At 44.1% G+C, this 21,508-nt stretch overlaps 1 protein-coding gene across 1 annotated transcript in view; it reads left to right on the forward strand.

Moving 5' to 3' along the window:
• The first annotated feature begins 3,872 nt into the window (after positions 1-3,872).
• The window catches only part of TXNRD2 (thioredoxin reductase 2), a 78,181-nt gene continuing 60,545 nt past the window's right edge, over positions 3,873-21,508 (forward strand). The window contains exons 1-5 of the mRNA XM_018556980.1: positions 3,873-4,017; positions 7,935-8,003; positions 12,324-12,380; positions 16,154-16,298; positions 20,138-20,212. Coding sequence (XP_018412482.1) covers positions 3,945-4,017; positions 7,935-8,003; positions 12,324-12,380; positions 16,154-16,298; positions 20,138-20,212 — 419 coding nt within the window. The 5' untranslated portion in view covers positions 3,873-3,944. The remainder of the gene's footprint in view (positions 4,018-7,934; positions 8,004-12,323; positions 12,381-16,153; positions 16,299-20,137; positions 20,213-21,508) is intronic.

Here is a 21,508-nt window from a genome sequence, read left to right on the forward strand (position 1 = left end):
AATCCCCTCGACAGTCACCACCACCACATACATACCCCCGCAGGGAAACGGTCAGACTCCAGGCCCTTCGAAGATCCACAGCCAGGACGAGCAGGGGAGCGGTGGACACAATGCCCCCGACCGTAGTCGCGGCGCCACCAGCCTGCGCGGAGTGCTGTGACAGGTAGGCCAGGACCTCCTATCATATGCACCCGTCGAGAGGAACCAAATGTCGCAGCCGACCCACCGTGGCAGAGTCTGCATGCGCTTGTCGGTCACGCAGGGGAGACTACAAGGATCTACAAACATCCAGTGTGTCGCCCTGGTGACACTTGCTTGAAGAAACAGCAACAAAAATGGAGGAAAGGAAAAAATTTCCAGAGAAAACTTTTTAGCTCCTTACTCCTGATGCTAGGCAAAAAACTGGAGACTTGTCAGCAAGTGGGGGGTTGGGCCACCCCTATGCTGTCTTGTCTTTAGTTTTGTGCCTAGGAGTCCTACTCCTGCAGGTGGCGATATACCCTACCATTGAGGATCTACGATCTGTTGCCCTGTGTCCTTCAATGAACGGAAATAAATAATTATTTACAATTTAATTGATGCTGGGAAGTATAGTTTTTGCTATACTTCCAGTGCTGCAACACGAGAGCTTTGGCTGTCCTACACAGAAGCTGCACTGTTGTTTATCTGTCCCTCCTCATCCCTTGTCCATTCAAAGAACACTTTGGGGGGAATTTATCAAAACTGAAGCATGCAAAATCTGGGGCCATTGCCCGAGGCAACTAATCAGTTTCTCTCTTCATTTTGTTCAGTTCAGCTTTGTAAAGGTGGCCATACACTTTACAACCATCGCAAGACCTTAGTCTTGCGATGGTTGTAAAGTGATTAAAAAAACGTACGATCTGCCCATCTTGGACAGGCAGATCGTACTCTCGATCATCGCAAGCCCGCCCCCCTGAGGGGGGGGGCTTCTGATGACCGCAATGCTGAACGGGCAGTGTGCGCGTGCGCACACCGGCCCGTTCGCCATGTGTCTCCCGAGCACCGTTCAAACCAGCCGTGCTCCTTAGACAAAAGACGTGCGACCGTACAGTAGAAACGGTCGCACGTCTCCGTTCACACTGCTCGATTCTCGTACGATCGCGGGATTTCCCACGATTCTCGTACGAGAATCGAGCAGTGTTTGGGCACCTTTAATGAAAGATGGAAGCTGATTGGTTGCCCTAGGAAACTGCTCCAGATTCAGTAGGCTCCAGTTTTCATACATTTCCTTCTTTATATTCTGTTGAATCATTGACAAAATACAAAGCATTCTGTGAATGGACAGGAGAGAGTAGGGGTGGATAGTACGACTTCTGTGTAGGAGAGCTGCAGCAATCGTGTTGCAGAGTGGGAAGTATAGCATAGGTGGCATCGATGTATTTGTTAATGATCAATCAAGGGTAGCAATCCAGGAGGTGGTATACATCTTATTATAGATAACTATTTTTGAATCAGATTTAAAAAAATGATATAGTTTGAACATCCCACATTCTAGATGGTGGCAGGACTTAAACAGATAGTCCAAACAAATCTTATTATGCAATTTATCTCATTTCACACACATTTTAGGGGCATATTTATTATGAATTTTATGGCAAATTCACCATTCTTTTGTACACATTTACCCAATATTGACTTGGCAAGATTCACCCTTTTATGAAGTACGTTCATTGTACACTCACCGAATATTCACCGGGTATGGAGCATATTCTCGGTATCCAAGAACATCCGTTTCATAAATGATGTGCAGGGAGTTAGTGTGAACCCAGTTTGCCTGCGTTTGGCCAAGCTTGTGCAAAACTGTGACTGACGCCCCCCCCCCCCAAGATCCGGGAACTCAGTACAAGGATGGTGGGATCTCCTCATAATGGGCAAAGCAGGTGTGCAGACCTGGAGATTTTAATCAACTGAATCGAATAATTGTTGCCGCTCTAGTGCATTCCAGAGCAGTAGCTGCTGGAACACACCACGATCGCTGTGAAACTTCCCCCCTCGTTTTGGGGCGTGCAGTGCATTGTATTCAATGGTACCGCTTCCCCGCCCACAGTGCGACTGAACGCGCGGCAAAACTTTGCCAGCTTTTCGTTACACTGCAAACGCAAAAAATAGAGCTTACCCTACGCCGGGGCGTACTGATCATTCGGCCGCGGCTGTCACCGCTGCTCACGACCAGTCTGCCTGCATCAGATGCGGCTAACTAATCGGGCCAGCAAAACAAATGACAAACGCACTCAACAATTTGTCACCAGTTGTACAGTAAGGTGCACATGAAATGGGCTTTGAACAGTAAAACAGCAGAAAGGTATCATGGCACACTCACAAACCAGCATGTATAACAACTTGTCTCATCACTAGGTTAATAACAGAGGTTTGGATACACGTCTTCGGCTTTCACATTTTCTGCAGAAGACGTGTATCCAAACCTCTGTTATTATCCTTAGTGGTGAGACAAGTTGTTTTACATGCTGGTTTGTGAGTGTGCCATGATACCTTTCTACTGTTTAACTAATCGGGCCGCCGCTTGCTCCTCATTGGAAGGCCGCATCTACCTGATCCAGCCAGCCCGGATCGCTTCGGTATGCGATTCGGGCTGGCTGGATCAGGCAGACGTGGCCGGGAGCAGCAGTGACGACCGCGGCCGAATGGTCAGTACGCCCCGGCGCCCCCCCTTCCTCCTGATTGGAGTGGAGGTGGCCGGACCGCTGACTGGCCGGTCGGCTGGATCAGAGAGGTCACTCTCTGACTCTCACTGCCCGGAGAACGCGATGCATCAGACATAGCGGGGCGGCTGGGCTGAACACAATCAGGCTGACAGTGTTCGGCCCAGCCCAACGGGCAAATGCCCGGTATGCCCTATGGCCAGTCCAGCCCTGTCTATGGACCAAAAACGCGCTGTATATGCCTCAAAGTAGCTCATGAACTTTTCTGTGCAACAGGCGTTTTTTTAACAATAAAAACACGTTGAAATGCCTAGTTGTGAACAAGGCCTAATAGTATCTGGAGTTCAGCTTTAATTATGAGTAAAGCACGCCTACAGATCAATGAACACTTTTCACTGCAAAGCATCACAGCGCCCCCCTCTTCATAGATCAAAAAGTGTTAAAGAAAAACTTGGAAAGAAAGTCTAAACCCTTGCAGCGGGACCACCCCTGCACTGCAAGGGTTAAGTGCTCATTTCTATCTAGGTTCAAAAATAAAGTTATACTCACCTTATCCTCGGAGGTGGCCAGCACTTGGACCGGATCGGTCCCTTCTGCGTCGCTCCCCCTCTGCTGCAGCCGTCTAAGGTCCCTGAGTCATCATGTTCTATACACAGTGTATAGGGACGTGAGGACAGAGGGGCATACCATTGCCGCAGTGGGGAAGAAGACAGGCTGGAGGGAGCGCTTTCACAGCCAGCCGGATCCAAGGTTCAGGTGAGTATGACTTTATTGCTTTTATCCTAGGCACAAATGAGCACTTAACCCTTGCAGTGCGGGTCAGCCCTACTGCAAGGGTTAAGAATTTTTTTTCCTCTCAGAGTTCTGATTTAAAACCGACTGTATAGTTTACAAAATTATTAAAATCTCAAATAATGAAATAAACTGAGGAATCCAGCTTCATATTATTATGTATATATCATATGAAATAAGAGACATTCCACTAGCAGAGCAGAGCACACAACAACACACGCGAGGCATACAGATCCAGCGTCATGCTATGTTGTCACATGACAGGTCAGCTCCAGGAACCGTTCGCGGTCATGTGACAGGGGGCGTGGCCTGACCTCTAGATCATAGCTCGAATCAGACTATGTAAAATAAAATAACATTCATGTCGGTGGTCTCGCTGACACTGTCACACCCGCTACGCCGCTTGTGGTGAGAGATTTCGGTTGGTCCTGACAGGCGCACGGCGGGCAGCCCCGTGGGGTCCTGACACACATGGCGGCTCTGTGGCGGTGCTCGGCTGGGAGAAGGGTGACAATTGCGCACAGTTGTAGCCGGGGACTGGCAGGTACACTGCGCTGGGGTTCCGGGCTGTCATAGCTGTACTAGGAGCGGGCAGGCGCTCTTTCAGTTGCAGGGCATGCTGGCACTTGTAGTTCCAGAGATTAGTCCTACTTTGACCTGGCCTGCAATAGGGAGGAGTATCACTGTAGATGGGATTATGCAGAATAAAGGCCCTATGATGTGTTCCTGGGATTCAGTTGATCAGTGTTGTGGGGTTGTTGGAAGAGAACCTGCACTGACAGATATGTGTAGGGTCATGTTGCTGATCCTTTTTAAAAAAAATAATGGTATTTTGCGGCCTGTCATGTTCACCCCATGGCTTCTGTACTGGCAGTGACAGATGATAGGGTCACTGACCTGGATCCACTGCTGGGACAAGGACAAAGAAGGTTGCAGGTCTTGCCCTTAAAGTGCCCCAGGTGGTTGCCACTTCTGTCTACTGTTCCAGGCCGGGCCAAGAAGTTTTGATCAGGAGTTGTCTCATTTGCTTGTTTTGGTTTAAAGTCAATCCTAAAGTCAAATCATTTTTTTCCATTTTGGATAGAGTAGGGAATAGCAAAATTTAGGTAGTTTACACCATCTGTGCCTCATGGGGATATTTCTCTTCACTTCCTGCCCTGTACCACTTAAAGGAGAACTATGAGGCGAGGTCTTTTCACTCACCTCATAGTTCTAGCTGACCTGTGACAATGAGACTGTCACAGGTCGGCTCAGTAGATCGGGAGGTGAGCGAACACATACCGGCGCTCACTCACTTCGATCTTATCACGGCTCTCTGCCGTGACAGGGGAGGGCTGGATTCCCCCCTCCCAGCTCCGATCCGCCAGCGCTGACTGGCGGACTGCACGGGGGAGGGGGCGGGTACAGCTGGCTCTGCCTCTAGATAGGCAGAGCCAGCTGTCACTCACGCAGCTGGGCGGATCCAGACATAATTGTAGGGATCCGCTTCAGCTGCAGTGTCTCAGTATACCGCGAGCTGTAGCTCGCGGTATACTGAGCTTAGGTTGACGAGCGGACGCTAGTTTGTGTCCTCCCGTTACCCTTAGGAGAACTATGGGGAAAAGCCCTGACCCCCCATAGTTCTCCTTTAATAGGAAGTGTGTGAGCCTTTGATTACTGCTTTCATGCTGAAAACTGTCCTGTCATGCTGATCTAATGACTTCAGTAGTTCATGAGTCACTGGCTGGGAAAATGCATGCTAGGGCTGCAACTAATGATCATTTTGATAATCAATTAGTTGGCTGATGTATTTTTTCCAATAATCGGATAAAGAAAATTAAGTACCATCCTTAATATAAAATAAAATACACAAACTGAGTGTTACAAACAAAGTTTACTTCAGAGTAAAACTGCATACACAATTTTTTTGCAATCGCACCCCACTGGAACGCATGGCATTGCAGTACTGCGCATTCCGGAGCCGGTGATCACACTGTGGGCGGGAGGCGCGTTTAGTGTGCCATTGAAATGAATAGCACTGCAAAACACTTCCCGCACCAGAATTTGTCAGGCTCAAATTGTGAATGACATTTTTTTTTTACAAGGGGGGGGGGGGGCTTTATTTATTTTTTAACTTTTTCTTTTATTATTTTTTTTAACTTTACTGTCAGGGGCTTTGGGGGAATATCAGGAATTTCCTTTTTTAAATAAATGTAAAAAAAAAGATAGTATCTGTTTACTAAGTTCACAATCATGAATGAACAAGAAGTGAGGTAGAGCACTTCCTGTTCATAATTGGGGACACAGTATCTGAATACTATGTCCTCAATTATTTACAAACACAGTACTGCAATGTTTGAATATCACAGGGAACGATCTGCAAATATTTCACATATTTACTAAACGTCCCCCTTTTCCGCACCTCCCCACTTCAGGCTTGGCCCTGTCACTGCTCTCCGCTCCCCGATGGGTGCTGATAGGTGGATCGGCTCCGTGCCCCCATCTGATCCCCGCTGCCTCTGCCGATATAGGCAGGGGAGAGCAGCGGGTATCGAAGGGGACACAGACTGCAGCAGGCTTCCAGCAGGGAGGAGAGAGCTACAGAGCTGATGCGGTTGGGAAGGGGGGGTTTAGGGGAGCTCTCACCGCTGGGCACCAGCTGCAGGGGTCTGTGTCTCCTCTGGGAGTGGCGGGGATTGGAGGGGACACAAAGTCCATGAAACACCAGCTCCTGGCACGGAGGAGAGAAGCAGGAGATCCACACCAACTAATCGATAATGAGAATCATTGACAACGATTCTTATTATCGATTTAATTCGATTAGTTGATTCAGCCCTAATGCGTGCAGCCATTAAATCTGAAATCCTTATTTGCATGCTTATTCCAGGTCTGTATGATCATGTTGGAAAGCCACTGGATCAGTATGACAACTGAGAAACTAGAGTTTTCACTAAAAGAGGTTGCCAAAAGTACACCCCAGATTTTACTCAACATGGATGAAACTACAAGTATGGAATCGGTCATATGTTCTAAATAATTTAGCTCATTGGTAGCTCTAATGTCCAAAGCGACCCTTCTCAAACTATTTTTAATATGGAGGAACCCTTACAATTATTTATGGGTTTTATGCTGGCCATACACCTATAGATTATCTGCAGATTTTCTGTGGTCAGATGGAAAAAGTGCAACAGATTCCTCCATCTACGCTAAACTGTGTGGATGGAGGAATCTCCCACTGGGCCAAGCTTAAGTATCTTGCTAGTCGGCCCCGCTGGCTCTCAAAACACCTGAACAATCTGATTGGGGCGGACTAGCAAGATACTGAAGCTTGGCCCAGCGGAAGATTCCTCCATCCACACAGTTTAAGTAGACGGATGAATCTGTTGCACTTTTTCCATCTGACCACAGAAAATCTACAGATAATCTATAGGTGTATGGCCAGCTTTAGGGAACCTCTGCAAAAAATGATATCTACAGCTCATGGTACATTAGCATGATCAGTAAGTTGTATATGATAATAATAAAGAAATATTGAAAGTGGCATACCTAGCATATTTGACACACAGGGTTAATAATTGTTTAATATCTTCCCACATTATACATCATCTTATAATGATAATCAAGAAATTACACAAATAATTATAATAGAAATCAGAAAAAGTTTCCTTTTACATTGGTGGTCAAGGGGAGAGGTGCTCACTTACATTGGTGGTGAGAAGGAGAGGTGCTTCCTTAAATTGGTGGTCAGTGGGATAGCTGTCCCCTCACCATGGTGGTCAGTGGGATAGGTTTAGATTTAGTATAGATTGTGGGTGTGTACATTAAGCTTGTAAACATTGCTTGTGTACCCGCCCACATCATCCTTAGTACACGCTCACATTTTGTCAATCAAATGAGTATCTTAGAGATTCAGAGCAAGATTTCAAGACTCTCGGGTCCGCCCACTTCAGCACGCAGTGATGTAGTGACGTCCTCGCTGAATTCTATAAAAGCATCATTTTCAGAGCCAGTTGGCACTGATTGGGCAGATATAATTGATCAGGGCTTATTGGTCAAAATAAAAAATAAATGATTCCTTGATGATAGGGACAGAGTTAGCTGTCTGACACTCTTGGTATTTTTCTCTCCCTAACATGGAAAATGTGGCTGAAAATGTTATGTTAGGTTAAAGAACTGGCGCTTGTCTTACTAAACCTTCCCTACCATCTGAGCCCCATAAACTCTGCTTCCTATGCAGTGTATGTGGACAAAAATGTCTTGTGATGCCATTGTGATATTTACACAGAATTGCAGAATGTTTTTTATTTTTATTACATGTATATGTATATATATATATATATAATTTAGAACTATAGATCTTCATTTTGTTGAAAAAGAAAAGCACCTAAAATGTGTGTGGTGGTATAAACTAATAGAACTGAACAGTCAGTAAATTATGATTGCTTTGGTTATCATGTCATCTTCTTTTTTTTTGTCCTTCAGGTTTACATTATGATTATGATTTGCTGGTGATTGGCGGAGGCTCTGGAGGTCTGGCCTGTGCCAAAGAAGGTAAGACTCTTGTGTTTGTAACTGAATGGTGAATTCGGCATCTGGTAAATGTACAGATTTTCGTTTTGCCCAAGTTGCGGGGTAGACATGTCATTGTGTGATTCTGCTAGTCTAGGAGATAGCAGTCATGTAGGGTTTTTTTTGTTTGTTCCAGCATAAAATATGAACCTCAGCTGGACAGGTAACAGCTACTCCTTGCTATTCATGAGTAACACTGACCAGTAGTATTCTTGGATCAGTAGTGAAATATTTTTCTGCATAGTTTAAAAAAGAACTCCAGGGGAAATTATTAATAACCCTTGCAGTGGGGCTACCCCCACACTGCAAGGGTTCAGTGCTCGTTTTGGTCTAGAAAGGAGAATAACAGAGAGTTATACTCACCTGAGTAGATTGTATAGCTCATGCTATATTTCCTGCCCCCTGCTGCTCTCATACAAAGAAACAACAAAGCCACAGGGTCATTGCTTCACCCCTTCCCTCCCCTTGCCCTTTCACAGAATACAAAGCATTTTGTGAATGGGCAAGGGCAAAGGAGGAGTGGATGGAAGACTTTACGGCTTCCACATATGAGAGCCGCAGCTGCAGGGGGCAGGTAATATAGCATGAGCTATACAATATTGCTAAATAAAGGTGCAAATAGACTAGAATGGCCAACAATCCTAGCTGTGGGATGCACCTTATTAGAGGTATCTTTTTTACGTAAGTAAGGCCTAAAAGACATTTGGATGGAGTTCTGCTTTCATTTCCTGGAGGTCAACTTTTAGGTACGGCTATACTTTTGAGCTTCCCCCACCTCTTCCTATCTAGTGTACCCAACCCAGACCTCAGATGCAGCACTGACCTGCTTTACACTGCCCGCCTTTAAATTTTATTAGGCATTGTTCATGTTCATTTTTCCCTGGGCAAATATGCTGCAATGAGCAGATGCAACTATAGCAGGGGTAGCCAGGGGTATAGCAGGGGGAGAGAGATGTATCATGGGATTTGTAGTTTCACCACAGCTGGGGGGCCGGAGTTTGGCTACCCCTGAACTATAGCATCCATAGAGATGAATAGGATCCCCTAGAGCAGTGCTCCCCAACCTTTTTATCGCCGCGGACCGGTCAACGTTTGATAATTTTACCGTGGCCCGCTGAGGGGGGGACGTTGATTGTTTATATTTTAGATTGTTTTGATTTAATACATTTAATTTAATTGTATTTAAACATGCCTTCAAAATAAAATAGTTACACCAAAAAATGAATATAAAGTGATTTAACAGAGCAGCAGCGACGCGCCGCTCGGCGCGGTAAGTAAAAAAAAAAACGGTCATGTGACAGCCATAGGAAGAGTGACAGTCATGTGACAGCCATAGGAAGAGTGACAGTCATGTGACAGGAGGCAGTTAATTGATTGTCAACAAAAACACTGCAACTAAGGACAGAGAGATCACTTTATAAGCCCCTCCCCCCGCTTCCAGGTCACGTGTTTAGTTCGCACTCACCCTCATTGTTCCACTCCAGGTGGGTGACCTGCACCTCTCTGTGCCCCACAGCTGAGCTCAGCCCCCTCTGCACAGCGTTTCCGACCAACAGCCAGCTGCCGTGTCAAACTCCCCATTGCGGTGTGAGAGCGCGCACACAAGAACTGCAGGGAGGCGGCGTCGCTGGAACTCGTGACTGACACGCCCCTGCTATCTGATTGGTCTACGCGCTGACAGCGGATCTGTCTCCCTTAAACCAGCCCCGTGGACTCAGGCACAAGGATTTTCCTCACACGCGAGCGCCACCCACCGGAGCAGCAGTGACGCGACGCTCGGTGCGGCACGGTAAGTATTAAAAAAACACGCAAGCTTCGGGGCTTTGTATCGGGGCATTTTGACAAGTACTTGTCAAAATGCCCTGTATCGGTCCCGATACCGATGCTTGTATCGGTATCGGGACATCCCTAGAAATAATTTAATGTTCCTTGGGCGGCCCGGTACCATTTGATCCACGGACCGGTACCGGTCCGGTGGTTGGGGACCACTGCCCTAGAGCAGTGGTTCTCAACCTCTCTAGGGACGGGCCCCTTGGTAACATTTGCCATGTTGTGGTGACCCCCAACGATAAAATCTAGGGATGAAGCGGCTGCTGCAGCGACATCTGGCGGCGTGGTGGGAGAACTGACACTGCTGCGCTAGGAGAGGGCTGAGGAGGACTCTCACCTAGCATAGCAGAAATCACACAGCGACCCACAGCTTGAGAACCACTGGTCTAGTGGCCTTTATAAACACGGTAAATCTTCTGATGGCTGTCTTGTAGGTAGAAAGTGGTAAGTGACCAGCAAACTGTTCATTTGTCATTCTCATAAATATGTCCCTCTACATATAAATTGAGAGGACATTATTTGTCATCAATTACCCAGTATGTGGAAGAAATTACATTGTAGCAAGCAAGATCTAGTCTATAGCAGACTTCTCTTTGTTTTCTTATGCGGGTTACGGTGAGAAGGGACCAAAGTAGGGTATACACGGTTAGAATTTCGTATGAAGAAGTTTCTTCGTTCGAATATCTATCAATTAGAATGATGCAATTGACAGACAAAAATGACAATGTTCCCACAAATTTCCGAAGGAGCATGTTGGAAAATGTTTCTTGATGGAATGAATTCCAAACAGTGAATGTGGTTTTCATTCGGAAATGGCATTTATTCCAAAATATAATGTTAAATAAAAATGAAAATTAAACTAAATTTGGAACGACAATCGTTACGTTTTGGAAGCCATTATCAAACATTCCAATGGTATTTTTCGTACGAAGGCTCATGCAAAAATCTACCTGTGTATACCCTACTTAAGGCATCTAAAAGCCCTCACTCTAATCTTATCTGTGGTATGCACAGATAAACAGAAGGTATTCACGTGTCTCATGCCATCATGCCTGTTGAGTCCCTGTTGAGTGACCTTCAAGGGGCTGATAAAGGAATACACTTACCTCAGTGAAGCTATATTCACTTTAATCATCCAATTATGTATATAGGAATTTCCTATTTTTTTTTACATTTCTCTGTACATGATTGGGTGTTCAAAGTGAACTAGGCAAAGTGAAAATGTTCATTGGTAAATCAATCCCAGTGCACATTTTACATTATATATACATGTGTGTGTGCAAATTTAGAATACACTAGAGCAGAGTGTACAGTATACCTTTTAACTTTTCCCCATGTGTTAAATTAAATCTATATTAGAAAATAAATAGGCTTCCATTGCTGAACTCTTGCAAATGTTAGTTGCCTGGCTGTTATGGTGGTGCCGAGGCTTCAGTATACATGGATTCTGACATCACTTGCTGCATGCAAGTACTGAGGTCAGAAACAGTCAGGCAGCTGGCATTTTAAGAAGGAAGTTATTATATTCATTACAACTGCCATATACAGTTTCCTAAAAACAAAAAGAGGTTAACATGCAGATAGACAGCTGGGTGTTCTGGAAAAGAGCAAGCTTGCTGTGTATCCCCTAAGCGCCGTCACAATAGAAACAAAAAAAACCAAAACACACCATAGGAATGCATAGCTAGATCCCTATTGGCTATTTCACTTTGCAATAGACAATAGCAAACTAGCTATTGCACCCACCCACTGCTGCTGTCAATTACTAGAAGAGAACCTGATGGAGAACAGCAGGTCCCCCTCTGCTGATTGGCAGCAGCAGAGGGCGGGTGCAATAGCTAGTTTGCTATTGCAAAGTGAAATAGCCAATAGGAATCTAGCTATGCATTCCTATGGCGGCTGGCGGTCCCCGATGTCACAGAAAAAAAAAAAATCGCAGGGAAAGGTTTACTCTGCTCGATCGAGCAGAGTAAACCTTTCCAGGAGAAAGTGTTTCTCTCCCGGGCGGCCGGGAGCCGCTATCTAATAGCAGGAGACTCCCGGGCGACCCCTGGCAAATCATCACTCGACCCCCGACAGGGTCGCGACCCACAGGTTGAGAACCGCTGCCCTAGAGCCTGTGCCGCTGGCTTTTGTTCGCTTTTAACAGGTTTCGCATCCAATACAAGTCTATGGGACTGCAAACCTCTGAAACAGGTCAGAAGGAGATCAGGTGCAGATCTAATACACCCGTTAATGAATTCTGAATATAAAACTGATGCCATTGTCACAAGCCCAAAGCATGTCGATACAGAAGCTTATCAGTCACATATTATTAATTTGTAAATTATGTTATTTTTTTTCATGTACTTAATATGATTTGATTCATTTGCAATGCTGAATGAAGCCATAAATAAGAATCCTATATCAGGATTAGTCAGACACAACCTGCACAATTCATTTCATAGCCAAGTGTCATGTCTTCATTTGCAGCTGCCCAACATGGAAGCAGAGTTGCAGTGTTTGACTATGTGGAGCCATCTCCCAAAGGTATGATCATCATTTTTTGCTTAAAAATCAAATATATCCTACATGTTCAGGTGTTTAATAGTGCAAAGTGCAGTAAGCCAATCAGATTTCAGTTGTTTTTCATCAATTTGGATCAGTCTGATTAAAAAGAAATGATTGGCTGCTATGGCATTCAGCAGGGCTAGATGAATCTCACTTGCCAAGGTGACTGGAAAAAGTCTCCTAGTGACCAGGGCATCCTGCACATAAGCTCACCTCTCAGACTTATAGAACTATTCTTAGATTATGGAAAAATATGTCTAGAACTGAGATAAGATGCAATTGATGGAGGTGCCCTCCGCACACCTTTCAGCAGTCCCGGCCAACAATCAAATAAATGGTGCTCGAAGTAACTTCACGGATGGCACCGTGCAAAACACAAGATTGAAGAAAATAGGTCACCAGCACTCCATAAGTTAAAATGAATGAGTCCTTTTAATGGACAATGATGTCACAGAAATCCAACATGAGCCGACGTTTCGGGGCCACACAGGGTCCCTTCTTCAAGGCAAGAGATGTGACCACGTCGGCTCATGTTGGATTTCTGTGACATCATTGTCCATTAAAAGGACTCATTCATTTTAACTTATGGAGTGCTGGTGACCTATTTTCTTCAATCTAGAACTGAGATAAGTTATCAGTCACACAGACCGTACATTGTTTTTAGTGAGTCTGCTGACACATACACATGCATTGTGAGCAGGAGCATTGAAGCACACCTAATGTGTAGCATTGCAGAGCAGGAAGATAAGCTGAGGTTATCCTGAGTTAATATTTCTTATCCCATTCAAATACAACCTTAAATTAGAATTGTTAAATAAGATTGAGGCCTCCCTGCCCCTATGTAACAGTGATGTATGTCTCAACTGCCAGTCACCGAGCAGCAGTGCTGTCACTTGTGAAATACATGCTCCCCATACCCAAAAGTATTTCTTTACATTTCTGGTGGCTGAACAAATTGGTGGGGAGCTACCAATAAAGTTAACTTATTGCTGTGAGCTAAATCTTTGAACCTGAAAATGCTATCCCTGTAGTAGCAATAGTTAGATTTCTTTTCCGATTCCTTCCAGTATTCTAGAATTGTTACATTGTGTCTTTAGTTACTAAGGTGTATTTTTTCCTATCCAGTAATAGCACTTCCCGATCTCATCTAAGGTGACCTGAGTCCACACCTCCCAATTATTGAATTTCAAAGAACCATTTACAATAATGCTATTGTAATGGAGTGTGTTTAGAAAGGACTCAGATATATGTACTTAATAAATATTTATTTAGATTATTGTTATTCTAAAAATCCCATAGTTCAATATAAAACAATCCACTTGTAGTAACATTCATGTAGTTCTCCAGATATCAGAATACTGTCTCTAACGGCTATTGCTGATTCATATACTTATAATCCATATTACAAACATAAATTGTACATTCATTTACATTTACATATTCCATAAAGTTCTTTACAGGTATATCATTATTTGATGAATCCCCTACGCGTTACGCTCACAAAGGCTTCTTCAGGGGGGTGTGTTTATTTTGTTTGTTTGTATCTATCGATTTTCAGCAATAATCTATTTTTTTTTAAAAACAAACGTATAATACAATATAGGTCAATATTCAACCATGAGATCGAAAATCAGCATATAATATATTGTATCTGAAAAAACTTCAATTATTTCTATTTTATACTTGTATATACAGTTCCTTATTTACCATTAGTCAATATAATATACTCGTTATTCTTCATTTGTCAATAGTAACTTCACATTGATATTCATACATGGGTATCTTGTTTACATAGATTGTTTGTCCATCAACATTTATTCATCCATAGTGCATATATTTGATCGTTTTAACCTTAGATTATTCAGTATATATACAGAAATACTTCATCGTTTTTCCTTTGTCATGATATTATTTTAAATTATAATTCTTGGTCTAAATATGCAACAGGTTATTTCTACATCATTCATGTGAACGGTTAATTATTTTACCTTTCTTTCTATTCGGCTATTCGTCCCGAGATTGCATGATCTTGGAGAGGTCTTTCTCTCAGGGTGATGGGGAGTCCCTCATCAGCTCTAGAGAGTGTCACACGGCGGAACCAGAGACGCACAAGGAGTCCAGTGCAGCTTCACAGTGCTAAAAAGTGATTAGAGTGCTTAGTCTAGGTTAGATGTTAGCTTTCCTTTTATGTGTAGTTATTTTAGTTTTACTGTGTGTGTAGTAGTACCTTTCCTCTATTCCTAATTGTCCTCATATGGTTAGCACCTACACTCTTAGGTCCCTATTATGCCCCAGGAGAACTACATGAATGTTACTACAAGTGGATTGTTTTATATTGAACTATGGGATTTTTAGAATAACAATAATCTAAATAAATATGTATTAAGTACATATATCTGAGTCCTTTCTAAACACACTCCATCACAATAGCAATATTGTAAATGGTTCTTTGTATTTTTTCCTATAATCCTCAGCTCTATCTAGGAGCCATAATGAGGTATTTTTCTGATTCACTACTATCCATAATATTTGCAGAACATACCAGAACATACAAGACCAAAACTGCCCCCACCACAGTGCTAATGTAAAGACTTACCTTAAATCAGGGGTGCCCATTAGGTAGATCGTGATCTACCAGTAGCTCTCAAAGCTGATGCTGGTAGATCACGAAGGGTGTGAATGGCAAACCCCTTTTTTCCATTTTGGTATATTTATTTTGCTGTGCACACATGATTACCTATTAGCCTGAGTCTGCTGAGCCAACCTCCCTGACACCTTTCTGGTGGATACTGGTGGTGGAAGTGCTATGTATTACATCAAAGAATATTACTTTACACAGCCAATTGCACTGCACTGTTTGCAAAATACAGCAAGGTGAGCCAGGAGAGAGAGCGGGGAGAGACAGACAGGAGAGAGAGCAAGGAGAGACAGACAGAAGAGAGAGCCAGGAGAGACAGCCAGGAGGATGAGCAAGGAGAGACAGCCAGGAGGATGAGCAAGGAGAGACAGCAAGGAGAGACAGCCAGGAGAGAGAGTAAGGAGAGACAGCCAGGAGAGAGAGAGCGAGGGAGGTTTTTTTCCGTTGGTAGATCTCATGTAGCTCGCCTTTTGAAAAGTAGATCTTAACACAAAAATTGTGGGCACCCCTGATGCCTCTTAATCCGATCATCTTCTTCTTTCCTGTAGTTTTTAGCTGTCCCTCCAGCGCTGACTCCTCTGTCCTCCTCCTCTTCTCTGATGTCCCACGGAGTCTGTGTGGGTGCACGCTGCTCCATAGACTTACCTTGTGTCTCTCCTCGTCTCCCGGCCGAACATCCGGACTGCGCATGCCCCTGCCCGAAGATCCTTTGCCGATAAATTTTCAGATGTTCGGACGGGAGCGCGTGGCGGAGACACAGGTATGTATTAACCCTTTGAAAAGGTTTTGCATATATCTACTGCTTGCTAGCATTAGATATATGCAAACACATGCAAGGGTTTAATAACCCTTTAAGAGCATTTGATTTTGCCCCATCCTCACAGCAGGTTAATTTGCACAGAACGAGAATATTCATGCAGTTTCGCCAGACAAATAGCTATGCATTTTTTTTTTTTTAAATAGACCCTTAGGTGTTTGTCTTTTAGCAGTTCCAGCGGTATGAGTTAAAGTATAACATCTACACAGTGGATTAAACTCTATAGTTTGATAAAGTAAACATTATTCTGTTGATAACATATGTACTGTAGCACTTATCTTGAAAATATTTTTTTAGGCACCAAATGGGGAATCGGAGGGACCTGTGTAAATGTTGGCTGCATTCCAAAAAAACTGATGCACCAGGCTGGTCTGCTGGGAGGTGCCCTGAAAGATGCCCCCCATTATGGCTGGCATGTACATCATCCAACGCAGCACAACTGGTAATGTGTTTCTTCCTCATATTTATTCTTCTGTATGCTCTCTACATACAGCACACCACACAGGAGGTGTTGCATGGCTGCAGTGTTAAATACCCTAAGTCATACTCCGCATTTATATCAAATGAAATGAAAGAAAATAAACATTTTAAAAAGCATCTTCGATGTTTTGTTTATCCAGAGACTTACAGTCAAAGGAAGCATAAGAAAGTGGAAATGAGTTTTGAAGTGATGTCAGATGCTATATACTTGTTTTATTATGTGTCTGAAGTCTTACAGTACATTATATATTGTCTAAATTGTGTATGAAGACACCAGGGGATCTATTTACAAAAGCACTGAAGTCACTATATTGCTGCTTTTTTATCATCCTTTTCTATTTACACCCTTTTACCTGTTTTTAAGCTGTTTTTTTCACTGGTATTTTATTTCAACATTCTTTAAGTGACATTAAAGACAGTTGTCGTCCCCCTCCTCCCCAATGCTGCTTTAAGGACTTACCTTATGTGATGCCTCTTGATCCGAACAGCTTCTTCCTTCCACTCATTTTCCAATGTCCCTCCAGCGCTGGTGCCGGTCTCTTATTCAGCGCAGCTTCCTCGTGTCCCACGGTGTCTGTCTGACGCGCGTGCTACCGCTGCCCGGCTGCATCCATCCAGCTTCAGCTTTGCTCTCCTCCTCTCCCCTCTGACGATCTGTACTGCGCATGCGCCTGCCCACACTTACTTCTTCCGTTTGGGAGTCGGGACTTCTGCAGCCGCGAGCGGTGCTAACACAGGTAAGTTAGTTGGTATTTGCCAACTTTTTTTTTTGTTAATGTTGGGGCATTTATCTACTGATTACTAGCAGTGGATATATGCCTAAACAAATGTGACTTATTTGACTTTAATACTGCTTTAATCATGGCAAAATTCAATGACCTAATGGAATTTGCCAGTTTATAAATAACCTCTTGCCACCTCCAGAATTTCACCTTTTTTATAACTCTAAGACCCCATTCACACTGAGCGACATGGAAATCGCGCGACTTTGAGCGACATTGAGCGACGTGTCGCGCGACTTCTTCCTATTGGGCTGTATGCAATCAGGAGCAATATCGCTCAAAATCGCTCTAAAAAAGGGTCATGTAGAAGCGACAAGCTACCAGCGACGAGCTACAAGCGATATTGAGCGATATTGAGCGACATTGAGCGACGAGATGTGAACAGCTACATTGAAATGTATTGGTGAAGCTACATAGAGCGATATAGTGCGGAAATATGAGCGATATCGCTACAAAAATCGCGCGATAAATCGCTCAATGTGAACGGGGCCTAAGACGTAAGTTATCATTTTCAATAAATGGAAAAAGTATTGTTTATTGGAGTGCTAATTTTCAACGGCCGCTTTATAATTTTTACCTACAAGTTTATACAGCACACGCTAATAAGTACACACATCTTATTAAACCAGGGGTGGACAAATTAATATGGAATTCAGGAGCCAGTCTGTACAATCTGGATTATTTTAGGAGCTGGCTCCATCGACGACAACAAGAGAAAACCTGAAAAGTTAGTCACCAGCTATATTTTATAAGGAGCATTGTCTACCTGGCTCCTGGGACTTGTCCAGCCCTGTTTTATAACAGACTGTTTTTGTAGTAGAGATTACATTGTTCAGGTTTTACTGGAGGTAAATGTAGGCATATGGTTTACCCAACCTTTCTTATGTTAAAAATGCTAAAGTTTGTTAGCATGTTTACCGGGTCTAAGCACAAAACTCTACATAGAAAGCTATGCCTTTTGTGGTGCCAAATAGTTAAACAAGGAAAATAAAATATATACATCATATGCTGAGCTGGGCACAGGAAGTACTTTGATTTCAGCAATACATGCGTTTAATAAAAGTTTCTAAATATAGCAGTTTGTTTGTAGCATAGGTAGGAGGACCTCCTTTTAAAGAAGAACTCCGAGCAGAAAATGTATTAACCCTTGCAGCGGGAATACCCCCGCATTGCAAGGATTAAGTGCTCGTTTTTGCCTAGGGACAAAAAACCCCTCAAAGTTATACTCGCCTAAATCTCTGAGCCAGGCAGATCTTAGACTGATACCTAGAGCGTCTCTCCATCTCCTCTGCAGTGGTCTAGGAATCCCCTAGTCATTACGTGCAGTACAGTGTATTGGACTTGAGGACGCTGAGTAACATACCATTGCTGCAGTGGAGGAGCAGAAGCTGCAGGGAGTGCTGTTGTCTCCAAGGATCAGGTATAAGGATCAGTGCTGCCGGCTCCAAGATCCCCTTTTTTTTTTTTCTTGGCCCCTTGCAAAAAGGAGCAGTACATCCTTGCAGTGTGGGGGCCGCCACACTGCAAGGGTTAATAAAATTTGTACATGGAGTTTTTCTTTAAAGGTAAACAATAATGTTTTTTAGTCATTTTTTAAATTGTTGCTTAAGATTCAACATTATTATAGATATATTTGTACTATACACTATATTGCCAAAAGTATTGGGACACCCCTCCAAATCATTGGATTCAGGTGTTCCGTGAAATTTCCTTGCTACTAAATATTCCACGGTCACCTGTTAGCGGTATTATAACAAAGTGGAAGCAACTGGGAACAACAGCAACCTACCCACGAAGTGGTAGGCCACGTAAAATGACAGTGCGGGGTCAGCGCATGCTGAAGTGCGCAGAAGTCGCCAACTGTCTGCAGAATCAATAGCTACAGACCTCCAAACTTCGTGTGGCCTTCAGATTGGCACAACAACAGTGCGTAGAGAGCTTCATGGAATGGGTTTCCATGGCCGAGTAGCTGCACCCAAGCCTTACATCACCAAGTGCAATGCAAAGCGTCGGATGCAGTGGTGTAAAGCACACCACCACTGGACTCTAGAGAAGTGGAGACGTGTTCTCTGGAGTGACGAATCACGCTTCTCTGTCTGCCAATCCGATGGACATGTCTGGGTTTGGCGGTTGCCAGGACTTGCCTGACAGCATTGTCCCAAGTGTAAAGTTTGGTGGAGGGGGGATTATGGTATGGGGTTGTTTTTCAGGGATTGGGCTTGGCCCCTTAGTTCCAGTGAAGGGAACTCTTAAGGCATCAGCATACCAAGACATTTTGGACAATTTCATGCTCCCAACTTTGTGGGCAGAGTTTGGGGATATCCCCTTCCTATTCCAACATGACTGCGTACTAGAGCACAAAGCAAGGTCCATAAAGACATGGATGAGCGAGTTTGGGGTGGAGGAACTTGACTGGCCTGCACAGAGTCCTGACCTCAACCCGATAGAACACCTTTGGGATGAATTAGAGTGGAGACTGCGAGCCAGGCCTTCTCATCCCAACATCAGTACCTGACCTCACAAATGTGCTTCTGGAAGAATGGTCAAACATTCCCATAGACACACTCCTAAATCTTGTGGACGCCTTCCCAGAAGAGTTGAAGCTTTTATAGCTGCAAAGGGTGGGCCAACTCAATATTGAACCCTACAGACTAAGACTGGGATGCCATTAAAGTCCATGTGCGTGTAAAGGCAGATGTCCCAATACTTTTGGTAATATGGTTTATGTAGACCGCTGAAGTGAGGGTCATGGGTTACTGCTCTAACTTATTCAGTTGTGTGTAAATTGGAGCTTGAACTATGTACACAAAAGTCAGATAAGCCCGGTCTGATAAATGTAAAAGTGAGCTCAGAGCTCCCCCTGCTGGCTGCAAATAATACCAAATGTTAAAATGCTGTATTTCACATTCAAAGAAAAGAAAAAAAAATGTTAATACGGAAATGTGTAAAAACACTACACATTCTATTTAACTAGCCCTTATAGAGAGTGTTTAAATGGTTTATTCTTACCTAAATTTAGGTCAACAATGGCACAAGCTGTTCAGAATTATGTGAAATCATTAAACTGGGGACACCGAGTACAACTGCAAGACAAGTAAGTCAGCTTCAATTATTCAAGCCTGTAAATGTTATTCCTCAAGCATTTTTTCACCACGTTATCACAGCTTATACCACATGAGATAACTTTCTGCCTAAAGTGACCAACACAGGATCACTTGTATGTAAAACATATCGGCACACAAACGACTGCATGTGCTCACCTTGCAGGCGACGCTAATCTTAAAAAGCCTCCGTGTTACAGCATACTGTCCTCTGTGAGTATTTATCTGGCCGTGTGGCTCAAATACCTGTTTCACTTGGCTTTCAAGAAATGGACCACTGGAAAGATAAGTATATGCAGTATTGTTTTTGCAGGTATGTTTTACATAAAATGACCCTGTGCTGACTTGATTTTACACTATGAAAAATAACCAAACAAAATATATTCATGAACACAGGGCTTCACAAATTTATTTTGTATCTAGGAGCCAAATAAAAAGTTAGGAACCAGGTTTAAAAAAAAAAAACTAACAAAGCTTTATGTTCATGTTTCAGTTACAGTTTTAATTGGCACATGCGGCAATACCTGACATGTGCAGTGCAATCGCTGTTTTCGTACATAGGTGCACCCGGCTTGTGTTTCCGTAACTTTTCTTTTTCTTACCCCTAGTGCAGGGATGTCCATACTGCGGCCCTCCAGCTGTGGTGGAACTACAAATTCCACGAGGCTTTGCTAGATTCTCACAGCCACAGACATGACTCGCGGAGAGAGATGCTTCATGGGATTTGTAGTTCACCACAGCTGGAGGGCCAGAGTTTGGACATCCCTGCCCTAGTGTCACCATTCCACTTTAATAGCTTTAGCTGGGGGATGACAGCTGCCTGCTGAGGTAGCTGAATGTAAACAAAGCAAGCCGTGGCTGGGAGCAATAGCCAGCCTGCTATTGGCTATTTCAAATTGCAATAGCAGGCTGGCTATTGCACCCACCCAGTGGCGTAACAACCGGGGGTGCAGCAGGGGCGCGGGCACCGGGCGAAAAGTGAAGGGGGGGCGCCAGCCGAAAATGGCACTTTCGGCTAAATGCCGAAAGTGACATTTTCCTGCCGTTTTGTCGGCGCGGCCGTGATTCCTTTCATCCCCGCTGGGACACAGAGCAGTGCCCAGCAGGGATGAAAGGAATCAGAGAGAAAATGACAGCCGGCCGAGCGCTGCGGGACGAGCGCTGTGAGCGGCCGGTGTCTTTCCTCCCACACCGCTCGGCCGCCTATCACAGTGCAGCAGAGCGGTGTGGGGGCGGAGACAGCCAGCGCTGTCACAGGAGGCTGGGCTCTCCTCTCGCAGCCTCCTATG

The sequence above is a fragment of the Nanorana parkeri genome, unplaced genomic scaffold, assembly GCF_000935625.1.
Source record: "Nanorana parkeri isolate BGI_ZX_2015 unplaced genomic scaffold, ASM93562v1 scaffold260, whole genome shotgun sequence".
In the NCBI taxonomy this organism is placed as follows: Eukaryota; Metazoa; Chordata; class Amphibia; order Anura; family Dicroglossidae; genus Nanorana; species Nanorana parkeri.